Consider the following 17,961-nt stretch of genomic DNA (forward strand, 5'->3'; position numbering starts at 1 on the left):
TGGTCAAGCTGGCTGACGTGGTTGACAGATGACATCAGTTCCCAAGTACATAGATTGATGCTAATGCTGTTGATCACTTGATTATCTTGTCAAACCTGGATAATTTACAGACCGCTGCCATATAGCTGGAATATTGCTGAGCGCAGCGTTAAACAAGAAAAAGGAAACACTTACCGTATATTCCTCATATCAAAGGGTTTGTAATGGGTGCACCAGTCATGTGTTTGTTGTGAAAGGTTCTGTCAGACACAAATCAGACACCTTAGATTTTGGGTTTAAATCCTGTCTAGTAGATATTCCAGAAACCTTTGATTGTGGATTTGAATCACATCCAGTAGAATTCAGAGGAGTATTAAACAGCTAAGTTATTCATACAGTTCTCCACTATTTAGGGGCCTCAAGGCTTTTACGTTATGGTAAGTATTTTGCCCCATTTTCAGGCCAGATCAGTTACATTGCTTGTTTTATGGGATTATGTTTTAAAACCTAGAAATATAAAGATACTTTTAGGTGTAAAAACACCAACATCCAGTTTTAAGTTATTTGACTTGTGGTACTTTGTGCTGTATTTCCTGGTGTAGTATCACTTTTACGGAAGATATTTTAGCTTAAGTGAAGACAGAGAATGACTGATCTATGGACTAACGCTGACCACATGGAGAAATCTGGACTTGCTTCATGCAGGGCCTTAGTATTGTAGAGAGGTTTGTGCAGTAGGGAAAGTAATGTGGTTCATGGACTACGAGACAGACTATCGCAAAGAGGTTTGTGCAGTAGGGAAAGTAATGTGCTTCATGAACTACGAGACAGACTATTGCAAAGAGGTTTGTGCAGTAGGGAAAATAATGTGGTTCATGGACTACGAGACAGACTATTGCAGAGAGAGCTGGGCAGTTGGGAAAATATTGTGGTTCAGGGACTGTGTGACAGACTACACTGCAGAGAGGGCTATGCTGTAGGGAAAATAATGTGGTTCGGGGACTGTGAGACAGACTACTCTGCAGGGAGGGCAAGGCAGTAGGGAAAATAATTTGGTTCAGGGACTGTGCGACAGACTACACTGCTGAGAGGGCTAGGCAGTAGGGAAAATAATGTTCCGGGACTGTGTGACAGACTAGACTTAACTGTAAAACAAGCATCTGGTCTGGTCTGGGTATGTAGTTTCTTGTGAGAGATCTTGTTTTGATGGTAAATGTTCATGTTAGCTGTCCTTTGTGAGATAAGTTTCATCTTAACCAATGTGTTTTGTTGCTGTTCCACTAACCATTTGAACAAAGTGTGAATTTCTACTCCCTAATACGAACAAACTTACATATTTTCTGAATGGCATTGAGCTAAGTGGAATGGTCTGATGACGTTATGTATTTGTAGGGAGCAATTCAACCACAGCTCATTGAAAGTTGTTTTCGGGGTGGCGTTAAGCCTATTTCTGGTGTCCCCGGCCGTGATATTGCTGGAATACTGCTAAAAAACAAACTCAATCACTCATAGGTTTGAAAAAAGTTGCTACTTGCTTCGCTGAACTGAAAGACTCTAATTACCAAATTATTGGTCAAAGCACTCTTTACAGTTATTGTGGCACATGGATAGCGAGAAAGTTATCTATCAAACAAAGTTGAAATTGAGTTGAAATCACTCAATGAATTCACACTTTGGTCATTTATGTTGCACACATTTCTTCATGGTATGTGATGTGTTTCAGGGATGTAGAGAGTTCAGGGTTAGCTTTTCGTTGACAGTGTTTGACACCATGTAGATAGTTCCATGACATTTAGACATAATACCTGCACCTTCAAATACTCAAACAGTATGAAGAGACAGCCTGGGGAATGTTAGAATATGTTCCATATTTGACATCTTGCTTGTGGGGATTGTCTCAAAACTAATTATTTGACATCTTGATCTCTTGGAATGTCTCAAAAATGTATATTTGATATCTTGGTTTTGGGGACTTTCACAATAGTATTTTTTCAACAAATACGTAAACTTTATTGGCTTAGTTTTGTTAATACTAGTCCTGGTTAGTTCCAATTCTTCTTTAAGTGTTCAAGTCAAAATCTATAAATCAATAGACCAATTTGCGTTTTGTCAAGTTGTTTGATCGATTCTTAGGCAAATCAGCATGGCAAATTTTTTACATAATATGATGCTATATATTCTGAGCTACTACTTGGCATCAACAAGCAAATGATTCAATTTTGTCAATGGAAAGCCACCCAAAACTCTTCCAGTCCTGTTAGCCAAATTGTTTCCATTTTAGAGTGTTTTAAAGGGGGACTGTGCTCACCATCTGGCGCTTATTTTTATTTTTCTTCCGCATTGAACCCTTGAATATCCGGGGTAGAATAGGTCTTCAGCAACCCATGCTTGCCATAAAAGGCGACTGTGCTTGTCGAAAGACTCAACTTACGGGATCGGGTGGTCAGACTCGCTGACTTGGTTGTCATTGGTTCCCAATTGATCAATGCTCATGCTGTAGATCACTGGATTGTCTGGTCCAGACTTGATTATTAGCAGACCGCTGCCATATAGCTGGAATATTGCAAAGTGTGGCATGAAACTTAACTCACTCTTCCCGATGTAATGATTGTGTGAAAATGTAATGTTTTTCTTGTTGTGAGAAATAATTAACTGATAGATTGATACATATATATTCTGAAATTGAAGTAAGCGGACTGAAAGTTTTTTTAACCATTTGAACTTAGGACTGCCAGTTTGAAGAGTCTAGTCCTCCTTTAAGAATACATTTATTGATATATCCATTTGTCTCAGTTTATGTGCCTCTTCTATAATATGGTGTACTAAGCCTGTGTCAAAGACTAACATTTTGGTTTCAGAGCAGTAATTTTTATTTTTTTGTGGAGAGAGTATTTGGTGATTGTATTATCTAATATGAAGGTTGTTTTAGATTCTTTCAGCTTCCATGGCATCCTTCCTAGACGAATTTTGATTGGCTGATTTTGCTGTGTGATTATGAACTACTCAGAACATTCTTTGTCACCTGATTGAAGCAGTTGTCTGCGGCTCATATGAACATTGTCATTGTGACATCCATTTTTGAACGCAAAGAATCGTGTACCTGTTTTGATACCTGTGATTTTATTGAACTTGTGTTTATACAAGATGGTGCTCTGTGATATACCTTTTGAATATTGTTAAATATTTTTTACTGAAATTATTGTTTGTCTTTTTTTAAATATGTGTTCTGATGTCATGGATGTCAACAAAGGGAGATCACTCTGATGTTTGAATATATGGTGCCTACAGGTGCTCTGTAAATGGGTCAAAGGTTGCACATGGGTTGATTGGTTCACAGATTCTTTACCATGTACTAATACAGGTCAGACATATAAAGGTCATCGGGAAACCTGGCATCAAATGTGTTGCTGATAAGGGCAGTAATGCCATTCCTTGTATCTTGTACAGTGAGGCATAACTGAGCACTCTTTTACGCTGCTTACATTTTTTCAGCAACATAATAGCAACAGATTTATAAAAGTTTGTTTTAGGATAATCAATATGCACAAAATGGAAACATACACATGAGTGTGACATCTGAAGAAATTTGATGATCCAAATATTCTCAGCCTTGTTGAACCAATAGGAAACAGCAATTGAGAGAGTGATTACTCACTGATTACACAAATGAGAGAGCAGTTACTGATTTATTACGCAAGTGAGGGAGTGATTACTGTTTTCCTGTGAGAGTGATTACTGATTGATTACACAACTGAGAGTGATTACTGATTGATTGCACAACTGAGAGAGTGATTACTGATTTCCTGCACAAGTGAGAGTGATTACTTATTGATTACACAAACAAAAGGATGATTACTGTTGCCTTGCACAAGGGAGAGAGTGATTACTGATTTATTACACAACTGAGAGAGTGATTACTCATTGATTACACAACTGAGAGAGTGATTACTGTTTTCCTGCACAAGTGAGAGTGATTACTTATTGATCACACAAACAAAAGGATGATTACTGTTGCCTTGCACAAGGGAGAGAGTGATTACTGATTGATTACACAACAGAGATTTATTACTGTTTGCTTACACAGGCAAGTGATTACTGCTTTCTTGCACAAGTGAGAGTGATTACTCATTGCAGAAGTTAGAGAGTGGTTGCTGTTCGCTTACACAAATCTTTGTTCTGATTCAGCTACAATCCGACATTTAGTCAGAGTGATCAGAAATGGGCTACACACATTTTAACCATGTGTAGAATCAAACCCAATCATGACAAGCAAACACTTAAACCATTAAGCTGATTATTGCCCTGAGTGAATTTACACATAGGAATTCCTTTTGTACCTACATTCTAGGTGTGAGTGAGGTTGGTTTTATGCCTCACAATCCAGTGATCAGCATCATGAGCATCAGTTTGCACAATGGGGAACTAATGACATGTCAACCAAGTTTGCACTTTCAAGGTGACACAACGCCTTAGTATAAGGCAGGACTAATCAATTTCACAAAATTTAATATGGAATTCACTCTCACAGTTACATAAACGATGACTGCATGATCCCCTAATGTAGGCTGTTGGTGAAGACTTTGGGTAGAACGGTTGAAGAGATGCTGCTTTAACAAGAATCGGAGGAACAGTTGCTACTGAACTTACATAGTCCCCTATGGCATAGTACTTCAACTTTGCCTGTTTCGGTGTCAATCAATTAATTGAAGTAAATGGTACAACAAAAGGGATTAGTAAGGAATAATGTCATCATAACACTTTACCTATATATTTCGTTTTACAAAATTTGCAAATACATATGATTCATGTCATAAATGAAGTTATATATAGAGATGTACAAAAATAAAGAAATTATACATGTAAAAGCAGATAGTTTGTGTTATAAGTTACAGATAAAATTAAATGTTATATATATAACTTATAACATTGCAATGCCATTTTAATCAAATACAAACAATACAAATACAATCCCACTAAGTGGGGACAGCATCAAATGGAAGAAGTCCATTTTGAAGCTGTCGCTTTTCAGACTCAAGCTCTGGGTTTGAATGAGTGAGTTGAGTTTTACGCTGCACTCAGCAATATTCCAGCTAAATGGCGGTGGTCTGTTAATAATCTAGTCTGGACCAGACAATCCAGTGATCAACAGTGAGCACTGATATGCGCAATTGGGAACCGATGACATGTGTCAACCAAATCAGTGAGCCTGACCACCCAATCCCGTTAGTAGCCTCTTACCACAAGCCTTTTATGGCAAGCATGGGTTGCTGAAGGCCCCTATTCTAACCTGGACCTTCACTGGTCCTCTGGGTATGAGACAGGCACAGAACAACAGAACTTTTATTACTTTCAGGGTTGAATATTGGGCATGTAAGGTACTAATATACAGTTGTGAATACATGGGATGGTTTACAAGAAGTCTTATACAGTTTTCATGATAATGCTACGAAAAATACAGTTTTTATAAAACCAGCTCACCAGACTCAGAAATTGGCAATAACCGGCCATTGTCTTGCTTATTAGGGTTTTAGTTATAATCTGATATTCCTTAACAGATTAACTGCTGGAAAATCGGGAGTAAATCCGAGTTGCTGCAGTGGGTAATAACAATAAGGCAATAAGATATATCTTTTATTTCACTGGTACTGTTTATTTTTTCATGTAAACAGAAAAAAGACAAAGTTATAATCTTATGCCGATAATAAATGATAAACGTTTTATTACATTTACGTATATGCCCTGACAAACTATACCAAGTGAACTTGTCACCAGATGTAGACACCAGTGTGAACTGCGTTTGATTTGAAACAGTAGTGTTTCCCCCAGGATTACGAAAGGGCAGGGTAGTCTCATAGACAAAAGGGCACTTGAAACTTCAAAAGGGCATTCAGCAAACTGAAAAGGCACAACAGTTAAGGGTACAGCAGTGAGTGAGTGAGTGAGTTTAGTTTTACGCCGCTTTTAGCAATATTCCAGCAATATCACGGCGGGGGACACCAGAAAATGGGCTTCACACATTGTACCCATGTGGGGAATCGAACCCAGGTCTTCGGCGTGATGAGCGAACGCTTTAACCACTTGGCTACCCCACCGCCCCTAAGGGTACAGCAATTTATTTTTGTGGTTGACATCATTTAGGTCGTTTGACATGCTCTGATGCAAGTTCACTCTTCATAGTCTCCTCTTTTTTCTTGCCAGGAATTTGGCCACACACTTCCCCAAGTCAATGTCAGCAGAAGATTTAGCATTCATGCTGACCATAAGTAGCTTGGTGCAGTTATCAATTTTCAGCCTGTTCCTATGGTCTGTCACAATGAGTTTCACGTGAGAGAAGACTCTCTCAACCTCCGATGTTGAAAGGATCACAGTAGCATGAATGCTCAGGAGCTTCACAATGTTTGGGTAGAGGTCTCCCAGTTGGGGCTTAAGGCTGGTCAGAGTCTTCAGGATGGTGGATGGTGAAGAGGTGTCAACTTCTTCAGCAAATAGTTCCTTGACCTGGCTCCACTCAAGCTGTGTCTTCTCAACATCAAGACCAAAGTGCTCTGCCAGTTCTGTAATCTGCAAAATTTGAACATAATATGAATATGTGAAAATGTGACAAAAGTCCTGTTTTGAATAATTCTTGTTTTCATTCTTGTTTTCATCTCTTACATTTACATTTTCAATTACAAAATTGTTATATTTTACAAAATCAGTTTGATAGAATTAATTTCCAGTACCTCAGCATCACCATGGAATGTCAGGAATGATGAATCTCCAGCCTTCCTCAGATCAAGTGCAGATAAACTTGTCAGGATAGGGGTGACCTTCAGTTTTTGCTAAAGATTCTCCATCAGTTTATCCAAGAACAGAGTCTTTGACCTTGAGACATCTGTTCTCCTGCTGCCAACTTTCTCCAGGTTATACTGCTCTCCAAGTTGATCCACACGGCTCAGGTATGGACCAGGTTTCTCCTTCATCTTTTTCAAAGATGCCAAGCTACTTCTCATCTGAGGCTCAACAATTCTAAGGTCGAGATCTCTCCTTTCAAACATCTTTGTCAGTCCTGATAGGAGTGAAAAAACGTCACACAGAAGCAAGATGAAATAAAAGTTCTGGTAGGACATCATCTGCTTGTAAAGACCTTCAGCAGTCACACTCTGTTTGTCACCAGCCCGCTTGTCATTCCCCATACCAACTGCATTCTCTAGGTCAGCAAGGATAGCAGGATAGCTTCTCCTGACAGCATGAACAGCCTTTTCATGACTCAGCCAACGTGTGTGCACAGCCTTTTTGATAGTCACATTACATGTGTCTGTGTCATCTGCAGTGTTTTCCATTTCTCTGATGAGTGTTTGCATCTGTTCAAGGCTCTTGGATCTTACAGTACTGTAATGATAGTATTTTAAAAGTCCCATTAGCATTTGCATTTGCAGTTGCAGTCTATGATTCACACAGTGGACATCAATCAAAGCTGGATTGTCTCTCTTCAGTTGTGCAACTACACCATTCCTTTTGCCTGTCATAACAGCTGGACCATCACTTGCAAAACAGGTCATTTTATTCTGGTCCAGGTCAGTCTCATGCAAATAGTCCTTGACATTTTTCACAATAGTGTCTGCAGTCCCATTAGGAATTTCAGCATCCTTGAGAAATGCAAGTTTTGACTCTCCATTTTCCAGATAACGACCCACCAATGCAATGTGTTTTCTGGTTGAAACATCTGTATATTCATCAAGCATCAAGCCAAATGAATTGCTCTCTCTCATCTTCTGCAGGACTTGCTCTTCCACTACCTCAGCCTGACATTCAAGAAATTCCTGGACTGTACTATGTCCAGTGTATGTGGCATTCTTTCCATGGCTCAGTTTGGCTATATTAGGAGCACCAAGTTCAGCACACAACTCTATGAGAGGTCCAAACGATGTTGTATGTGGCAAATTGTGCTTGATCAAGAAAAACAAAACTTTCTGTGCATCTACCAGTGATGAAGTTTCCTGCTCGGAATAACTATGAAATATGTCATGAATGGACATAGCATCATCATTTTCAAGTGTGACTGCTTCCTGATGCATTTGAGAGTTCTCGTGCAGAGTAATTTTGTCCAGTCTTACAGTCTGACATCCAGCTTGTGTCCAAACCATGGAGCCATTTCGTCCTTTCATATTCTATTTAGTGCAAAAAGAACAGAACATCATGCCGCTTCTTTCGCCCTCATCATTTGCATCCTCAACGTAATTTAGCCAGGGACGATCTTGTTTCCACTTGGTATCGAAAACAAGCTTGTGGCCTGCATCTTTCTTCTTCTGAGTTGGATGAGGGAGTGGGTCACGCTTCTCATAGCAAACAAGTTCCGAATCTTCCACATCAGGTCTGAAATACACATTCAAGTCAGTTTAAGTTCCAGACAAAATTTATTGTATTCTGTAATTTAGTAATAATAAAATATCATTTGAATATTAAGAAAATAAGAATAGTATCTTTCTCATAAACATTCATGTAAGAAACAAAATCTAACAATGAATTCCTTTAACAACTATAACACGTACACTTTTACACTGACATGACTAAATTAACCCAAAGACATACAGACTGAAAAGACAGACTTGGAGACAGGTACAAATTGCCTTTGTTCATCTTATCAAGCACAAAATCTGCCATCTTCAAATTAAATATACACATATAATTAATTTATCAGTTCTACCGATATTTTAAACAAAAAAATTTGCTTGAAAGCAGTGCAGTAAATAAACCTGGATACGTTCAGAAATAGACATGTGTTTCTTTCATTTGGAATCCTGTTACAGGAAGGTCAAAAAAGTTACACTTTGATGTCCATGAAAGTCCTCAACCATTGCTGGTATGCATGGTTCTACTGATTAAGGCAGTGCAAGCTGTTTTGTATAATATCTGTGCTCTCAACATGACATGCAAATGAAGCTTGTTTTGAAAGAAAAGGTTCAATCAAAATACACCTGGACGTCCTAAACTATTCTTGGTGTCCATCCCTCTTCTGTTGATGTAAGACAGTGCGAGACCTTCTGTACAACAGATGTGGTCCCAACATGACATGAAATGAAGCTTTGTTTGAAAGAAAAAGGTCAAACACAAAACACTTGAACGTCCTCAACTATTGCTGGTGTCCATCCCTCTACTGTGAGGTGGTATGTTATGTGCAATAGTTGTGCTCCCACGATCAGTAGATGTAGATTCTGCTTATGGACATCGGTTGTTGATATTTTGTCAAGGTTGCAGCAGAAACGATCAAACCAGGCAGATTCAACTCCCACGAACATGGTCGTTCATTTGGCCGCAGTCGCAAATGTCCTGCCAGTGTCTACGTTTCTAATTGTATTTTGAAGAATATTGATGCGAGGATCTGTTATTGACATATCTATAAATAACACTTTCATATCTTTTAAACCATGACCGCCGTAATATATACGGAAATAGTATTTGGGGACCGTGGTTGTAAAATATTCACTACAGGTAAACGGTTTATGGTGTGTATTTCCATATTGTCAGGTGGCACTTGACCAGAAATGGTTCTATTGTATTGTTAACTGTCCTATGTGCATTACTACTTCACAATGTCCAGAACGCGGTCAAACAACCATTATAACTATCCCGCTACAACATGGTCATCGCAAAACTGACTCTGTTGTTTGATAGCAGTCATGAGATGAAACATGTGGTGTAAGGTTGTACAGACATCTTTGTCAGACACAGACTGAAATGAAAATCGACCACCAACTGTATGTGCATCTCACATGACACAGGAAGAAGCTGTGACACCAGTGGTGAACCGGAAACTATACATGTTCTTCTGGCACCCCCTTCCTGGTTCGCCGCTCAGTCAACACCCCACTCGTGCGTGTTGCCTTCATCAAGATATGGCACCGGTATCCCTTTGGCCCTTTTCATCCCACATTTACATATAGTTGGTATCTTTGTTCATTATTTATCACCGCACTCAGAATAGAGTCTGGACCAAGCATTTCCGTAGGTATCTGAGTGAGTGTGTGAGTTTAGTCAGAAACGAGCTTCACACATTGTAGTGAGTGAGTTTAGATTTACGCCGCACTTAGCAACATTCCAGCTATATGGCGGCGGTTTGTAAATGATCGACTCTGGACCAGACAATACAGTGATCAACAGCATGAGCATCAATCTGTGCAATTGCATGGGAACCAAGTCAACCAAGTCAGAGAGCCTGACCGCTAGATCGCTTTAGTGGCCTCTTACCACAAGCATTCGTTCGCACATTGTACTTGTGTTGGGAATCGAAGCCGGATCTTCGGCTTGATGAGCGAACGCTTTAATCACTAGACTAACCCACCGCCCCAGTGTTTGTCGTAAGAGGCTACTAACAGGATTAGGCGGTTAAACTCGTTGACGTGCTTGACACATGCCATTGTATCACATTTGCGTACATAGATGCTCAGGTTGTTGATCACTGGATTGTCTGGTCCAGATTCGATTATATTATACAGACCACAGTGCGTCATGCATACACTGCTTTTTTGTAGATGAAATATTGCCAACAGTAGCGTTAAACAACACACCAACCCCATTCCTGTTTTTGCATCTAAGAAAGGTGAGCTCCAGTGCAATAGAACTATTTTAAAAATAAAGCTTCAGACGGGATAATAAATAGGATGTGTACCGGTTCCCTGCTACGACAGTGAATTCCAGAATGGGGTCTATCGCCAACTCATACACGATCTGCACACGCTTGACCTTTTGTATAGTTGTGTGAAGATTATATCTTATCTTCGCATATAATCGGCTACCTGCAATGCCAACACACGATTTTGTTATTTCAATAAGAAAAAACGTTTAATTGACGGAAATTGTCGACTGGGCCTTTTCCGTGTACAGCGCGCCCTTGAGCGCGTGCTGTCAAATTCGTCCACGTGATCACTGTCAACACTCGACTGCGGGATAGAGTTGACTTTTCAGGTAAGTGGTTGGTTGTTAAAGTTTGATAAGCGCAGTAGACGACGTGAAGACACATTGCACAAACACAATAACACAGGCGTCACAGGAGTGTTGGTGACTGTTATTAATTGATGATGATAGACAGATAATAAGTCTCACAGACTGAAATGTTAGGTTTGAGAAATGGCCATCGATTACCCGTGGCCCCGGTGTTGGACACAATGTTTGTTGACAGTCGCCGAAGGAATAAATAAATAACGTTATGATTATTGAAATAATGGTCTAATTTACTGAACTGAACATGATACAGATCACCATGCGGAAAGATTTCAATCCAGACCATGTGTTTTCCTTTATGAAGATTCCGGTTGTAAGAAATCTTTGAAGCACCCATAAAATATTCTGTTAATTTCGGGCAATGTTTTCTGAAACTACCACCAGAGAGTTCCACCAAAGGTGTTCTCAAACTTGATTTTGGCTTGCTTAATCCTCTGCCCACCCCACTCACCACTGGACAGTTTGTATTAAATAATCGGTTTACAGTAGATGAGGTATCCATGTTAGGAAAGAAGTGAAGTGTTTCAAGTGGGGTATTGTCAAAACAGTATTCTCTTACCACGGCACGGTATGTATTGCAGTAAAAGGCCTACGGTTCAGTTCATTTCGGTTCATTATGTGAGATGTGATCATAATGCAGAAAATTATCTGGCAAAGAAATGCATAGATTTGCAGACAGTTCAGAAAAAGTTGAAAAGCTTCATTCAGTGCTGGAACACAAACCAAAATACTGAATTTTTGGATTGCATTATGGCATACCGAGCCAAAGGAAAAAAAACATAGTTCTACTAATACCATGGTATACTGTCTGTAGTGTATTGATAAGGCAAGACCAGTTTTCTGTTATCCAGACAGTGTGTAGTTCATATGAACGAGTGCGCACATGGACACGCCGGGTGTGGATGAATGTAGCTGCCTGCTTGTAGACCACGTGGCTGCGGACTGTACTTAATTTGGACTTAATGACGGAATACACTGTTAAAGAAAACAGCTGTTTGTTGTTGCTGCCAAGTTCATCACACTGTCTGAGTCACCCCTACATGCTGTACCACAAAATGTTAAAATGCTGCTCTTTGTTACCATGCCTGGTGCTGACAAACCATATCCTGTGCTCATGATGAACACAAATCAGGTATAGAAATACAGTTTTCTCGAAGGGAGCCATAGGCCACCAGGCAGATGATTTGAGCACGCAAGCACCTAAGCTTGAAGCTTCAAACTCAAGGAAAACCACTGTCATCATCTGGTCTCCCATCCCTCTACTATGCCAGCAGATGTCACATCCTTGCACAGCAAGCATTGCTCCTAGGATCTCTCTCATATTCTGTTCTTCCTTCCTTCAGCTATGCAAGCAGGTCACGCATCCTTGCAAGAACAAGGACAAGCATCACACCTAGGATCTCATATATTCTGTTCTTTCCCTGAGCTATACTAGAAGATGACACATCCTTACATGAACAAGCATCACCCCATGGATCTCTGTCATATTCTGTTCTCTTTTCCCTCAACCATGGTAGCAGATAATACAGTCTTGCAAGTTAAGCATTACCCATAGGATCTCTGTCCTATGCTGTTGTCCCTTCCCACAGTTATACCAACAAAAACAAAGTGTGAAAGTGGACTGAAAAGGCTGTGATGGCTGAAAAGGCTGGTCTGGATTGATTTCAGTCACTGACTTCCCTGATACAGACTTCATTATCTACAAGCTGCTCTGTGAGAGCCAGAACATGACTTGATGTAAGGGATGGTGGGACTCCCTTGTTCTTGAAGTGTCTTCCAAAGGCCCAGGTTTGATTTTCACACATGAACACAATATTTGAAGCCCATTCCTCTCCTACCGTAATATTGCTGGAATATTGCTGAAAGTGGAATAAAGTCCAGCGCACTTAATGTGCAGCTAAACCACTGGACTGCCTCACCAGAAACATGCAGACAGAAGGCTTTCTATAGAAACAAGACTTTTGTCCCAGAATGCTGACAACACAAGTATTTCTGGAATGGTGACAGGATCTTCATTTGCTGAGGGACTTAGCTGGTGAATTACAGGAAGTTTGATCTCGCTGTGATACATCTGGTGACCTTGAGGGAAGGGATTTCCTGTTTTGTTCCATGACCATATGTCATGGCTGCTATTTTCAGCTGGTCGATGTTTGAACAGTCAGCGCCAGAGCTTCCTGAAAGAGGATCTAGGTGATCAGGATGAAGTTTGTTGAGTCAGGAAAATGGGGATGTATGTTCCTCAATCATAATCTTTTTTCTACACAAAATTATCTCTGTAGTAAAAAATAAGGTGGAGTTCATTTGTAAGGCTAACATTTCCACCAAGGACATTTGCTGGCTTAAATTCGTACTCTGTTTGTATAAGAGCTGTGTTTCAAAGAGAAACCATAAGACGACTTAGAGCTTGTGCATGATACTCCTTTGTGCTGTCATATGATCTTATGTGTCGCAATGACGGTTCTCAGAGACCAATTAGAGACTTCCGATGACAGACTTGCCTCTTCAGAGTACTTTTTCAATTCAGATTTCAGATATGTTTTTGGCTTCATTAGAGATTATATGTTTCAGGATTATTTCTTCCAATAGCATGAAGACTGATTATTAATTTTTTATATCTATAAAAATTAAATTAGTGTCTATTGTCAATATTTTTATGAAGAATTGGTTTGGTATTAAATTGTAACTAAAAAATTAGTGAAACTTATGCTAACTTTATTTGACATTGTTAAGTTTTTACTTTGGGTTGATGTTACTGATTGTTCGATAATACTGTCACTGTGGTATAACCTGTGGAAACTGTCACTGTGGTATAACCTGTAGAAACAATTCAATGTGGAAACCCTGCCAGTGTAACTTTGTCAGTGCAGGAAACTTTTCAAACCTTAACCCAAGTTAATCAGGAAACTGTGTTTGTGAGAAAGCCCTGCTGATCAGGTAACCTTCCTTCCACTGAGTTTAAGGGTTGGAGGGGTAGTGAGTAGCGTAGTGGTCATGCTGAAGACTCAGGCTCGATTCCGCACATGGGTACAATTTTTGAAGCCCGTCTCTGATGTCTCCCATTGTGATGTTGCTGGAATATTGCTAAAAGCGTCGGAAAACAAAACACATTGACTCATTTCACTAGGATGAACATATTGCCTGAGTTGAGTAACCATGGTAAACTGCACCACAGTATCTTTGTGTGTAAGCATTATAGGACGAGCAGTTTGGTTCACAAGTACAAACACGTTGCCATTTAAATGCAGTCTTCAATATGACGTTAAAGACCATTTCACATCTCATTGCTGTGGAATTTGAGAATCCAAAGCAGCAATTTAGGAAGCTATGATCATTAGTTTCCCTCTTAATGACACTGATCTACTTGCAGAAGATGATTTCTTGCTGTTGTCAACATCATGATTGTTCAGATTTGAACCATTGTTCTGCTTGGAAGTTTTGAAATGAGGGCAACAGTGTAAGCTGGTGTTTGAGGAACCAAACTGTCTCTTGACATCTAACTGAGCTATGAAGCAGCATGTGTTTTAATGGAACTGTTGGTGAGTCGATCCCGAGTGAATATGATGTTGCAGCAAACATTTAGCAGCTGTGTTGATTTTGTTTGATAATTTTCCATTTTTTTTATTTGTGTATGTCTGTTTTTGTTGTGTCCAGTAATTAACCAGATTTCCTGTGTCAATGACAGGTCTGTTTTTACAAATAAATGCCACATATTTATCAATTTTATTGATTAATGCAATTTTTCAGGTATCAGAGATCTTTGATTATGTTGTTCTTGTTGGAGTATTTAGATATGAAAGCATTTATTAGATGTTAATTTTAATCTTCCCTTTCTGAACAAATATATCCATTTTGCAAAGACACCTGAGTGCTCATTGGTCAATTTAGCACCCCAAGCCAGGATGTAAGTTCACAGATGATAAATAAAGGCTGATTATAGAAACCCTCTGCCTCTGCCTCTACCTCTGCATCATTTGTGTTGCCAAGTTCAACCATTTAGATAATTTTAAAAACGAAAGTGAGTTGTGATTATTGTGCTCAACTACCCAGCGTAGTCATCTGATTGGATAAAGAGCCAGTCAAGGGAGTGATTACGTGATGCCATTTAGAAAGTGTTCAAATGCAACATATGTCATATTTGGGATTTCATTTTTGTGGAAGTCGCGGTGGCTGAGCACGCTAGGGGGCTGACTTTGTTTGCTGGCAATTTGGTGCCTGACTCTGACAGTGCGGGTTAAAAAAAAGTACTAGAATTTGTACTTTACTAAGAAAGTAAAATCCCAGTAAAATCCCAGATATGGCATATGTTGCATTTCACCACTTTCTAAATGGCATCGTGTAATCATAGCTTTCGGCTGTGGGAGCTGTGCCAATTTACACTTATCAGAGGGGTACACAAAACACGCAGTCTACACTACCAGTTGTCTGACTTTCATTTTCATGGACATCGCGGTGGCTGAGCGGGCTAGGCGGCTGACTTTGTGTGCTGGCGATTAGGTGCCTGACTCTGTGCGGGTTCGAATCCCAGATGGGACTCAACTGAAAAAGTACTAGTGTAGATTTATCAGAATGTATTTGCTGGAGATATCAAGGATGACTACATCAATCATTGTGTTCAGGGACCAACCTTCTGAGGAGAATATTGTAAGCATAACGTGAAACAACGCACAAGAATGCTTGCATTTGTGCAGACATGCACACACACAAGTTCATAACAGTAGGGGATGGTCTGGTAGCTTAACAGTTAAAGCGTTTGTTAACTGAAGACCTGGGTTCGATTCACCATATGGGTACAATGTGTTAAGCTCATTTCTGGTCTTCACCTCTGTGATATTGCTTGAATATTGCTTAAAACAGCATAGAACCACATTCACTTAACACACAAATTTGAACATTGATATTTATCATGGTCAACAGTGAAGGTCAAGGTTAATGTCCTCTGTGATCACAGCTATCTGACCTTACAGGCTGACAGGGGACAAGGGTCTTTGTACCGGTCACAGTAGGATCATTGATCATTGATCAAACTGGACATCAATGATTTCATCTTCCATACAAAAGCTTTTACAAATATTGACATATTTTAATCAATTTTGATGTTAGTTCTGTTGTGACAGACGGCAAGGTAATATTCAATATTGAACCAAGTAACATAACAATGCCATCAATTGACAGGTTGGTTCAAGTATCTTACATGAACTCAAGTAGGTGCGACATTTCAGAATTCACTTTGATACTTTGTATGTGTTCTTAATAATGTTAGATGCATGAAAACCTGCTGAGATATCGTGTAAATCCTGTTTATGCAACGTGTGCTTATTGATTATTACTCTTGATTCTGTAAACATCGAAACACATTGAAGTGAGTTCTTACAAATAAATAATTAGTGGATTCTGTAGTTCGTTGCTCAAGGCTGCAATCGGTAATACTCCATCTACATATTAGTGGTCTGTAAATAATCAAGTCTGGACCAGATAATGCAGTGATCGAAAGCATCTACACAATAGGGATGTGTGTCAACCAAATCAGGGAGTCTGATACCCCAATTCTGTTAGTTGGTTAGAGCATCACAATGAAGTAGAGCTGTAAAGATGCATCAAACTATCGATGGATTGCAATTACAATTAATCAATTGTAAAAATGAGAAATTATCAGTGCATTGATAGCATGTTTGAATATCGATAGTTTAGTAATTGACTTCCATTGATAAATGCTCAGTGCTAAATGCTGGAAGTACCAGATTCGTTTACTTTGAGACTTGCATCTTCATTGAGTTCAAATTGTCTTAACTGTTTACTTGATGTTGATTTCAAGTTTCTTGTCAGTTATTAAAAGAGACTGAAACTACTTCAACTTGTTTTTATACCATATAACTTATACAATCATTCAGGAAATGACTTCAAATGACTTTCATAGAAGCATCTTAGCTTTATAGTAATTCCTCCTGTGGGATAACACATGCAGAGGTACAGATAACCCATGTGTGCAAATATTTATGTGAAAACTCAAATCCTATTAGGTCTGTTGCTGACAAGTACAGTTGACTTGTTGTAAATACTCAATAAATTTGATCTTACACAAGTACACGCAAAAATGTCAAATCATAGCTTGGAGGTTGCCAAGGATAGATAACTGAGATCCAGTGAGAACTTCTGTCTCAGTACATGAACTTGGCAACTTGCAGTCTTTCTTATCCTTTCTCATATTTCTGAACAAATATGTAAATCAGCATTAAAACCTTGGTATAGTTTTACAATTAATGGAAAATGGCAAATGAGTTTGAGTGAGGTGCGTACAACATATTTGGTTACTCAAAGGAAAATTACAATACCCAATTGAGGTGAACACAAGCAAGTTCATAACTCATTTTCCCAAAACGCTCATTTATATATATGCATATGCTTCTGATATTTGCACGGTGTAACATAGCCTTGATTCAGTGCCATGATTTTCATTGAATTGCTTCATCTACAATCCTTCGTTCAAGTCACACAGATGCGAACCATTCTGATTTGGGCATTCTCCAATTTTCAAACAAAATCTCCTTTGATTTGATAAAAAATAATTATCAATTTTTTCATGTTATGCCATTTCATAAGTCACCAGTGGTTTATTTGAGTTGAGTCTGGTGAAAACTTGACTTTAATGAGAAGTTATGTAACATCTGTTAGCTAAACAAGTGGTTGACAAACCTGGTGCAGTCATCCGAGATGTCATGTCCAAGGTGAAGCCAATAATTCTTCTTATTCTTCTACCTCTATATCATGAGAATAAATTCCATCTTTATTCATGACTTGACAAGTTGAAGAGCTAAATGCTAAAATGGCGATAATATTGTCTTGACAACTGGTCATGTAATGTTGACAGTGAAGAGCACTTCAGTTGAAAATTCTGAAGATATGTTTTGTATGATAGCAGTCAAAATACAGGTTTATGGCAGTGATGCAACAGAGGTATTATTCTTAAAGTCATCTACAATGACAACTGTTGTCCTTTCATTATGG

General features: G+C 39.1%; 1 protein-coding gene across 1 annotated transcript; it reads right to left on the minus strand.

Moving 5' to 3' along the window:
- Positions 1-6,150: 6,150 nt before the first annotated feature.
- Positions 6,151-8,126, minus strand: LOC137255297 (zinc finger protein 862-like). The gene is made up of 2 exons (XM_067792750.1): positions 6,873-8,126; positions 6,151-6,540 (listed from the first exon to the last, which is right to left on the minus strand). The coding sequence occupies exons 1-2, from the start codon at positions 8,124-8,126 to the stop codon at positions 6,151-6,153; spliced, it is 1,644 nt and encodes a 547-aa protein (XP_067648851.1).
- Positions 8,127-17,961: the final 9,835 nt, after the last annotated feature.

The sequence above is a fragment of the Haliotis asinina genome, chromosome 11 (genome assembly GCF_037392515.1).
Source record: "Haliotis asinina isolate JCU_RB_2024 chromosome 11, JCU_Hal_asi_v2, whole genome shotgun sequence".
NCBI lineage: Eukaryota > Metazoa > Mollusca > Gastropoda > Lepetellida > Haliotidae > Haliotis > Haliotis asinina.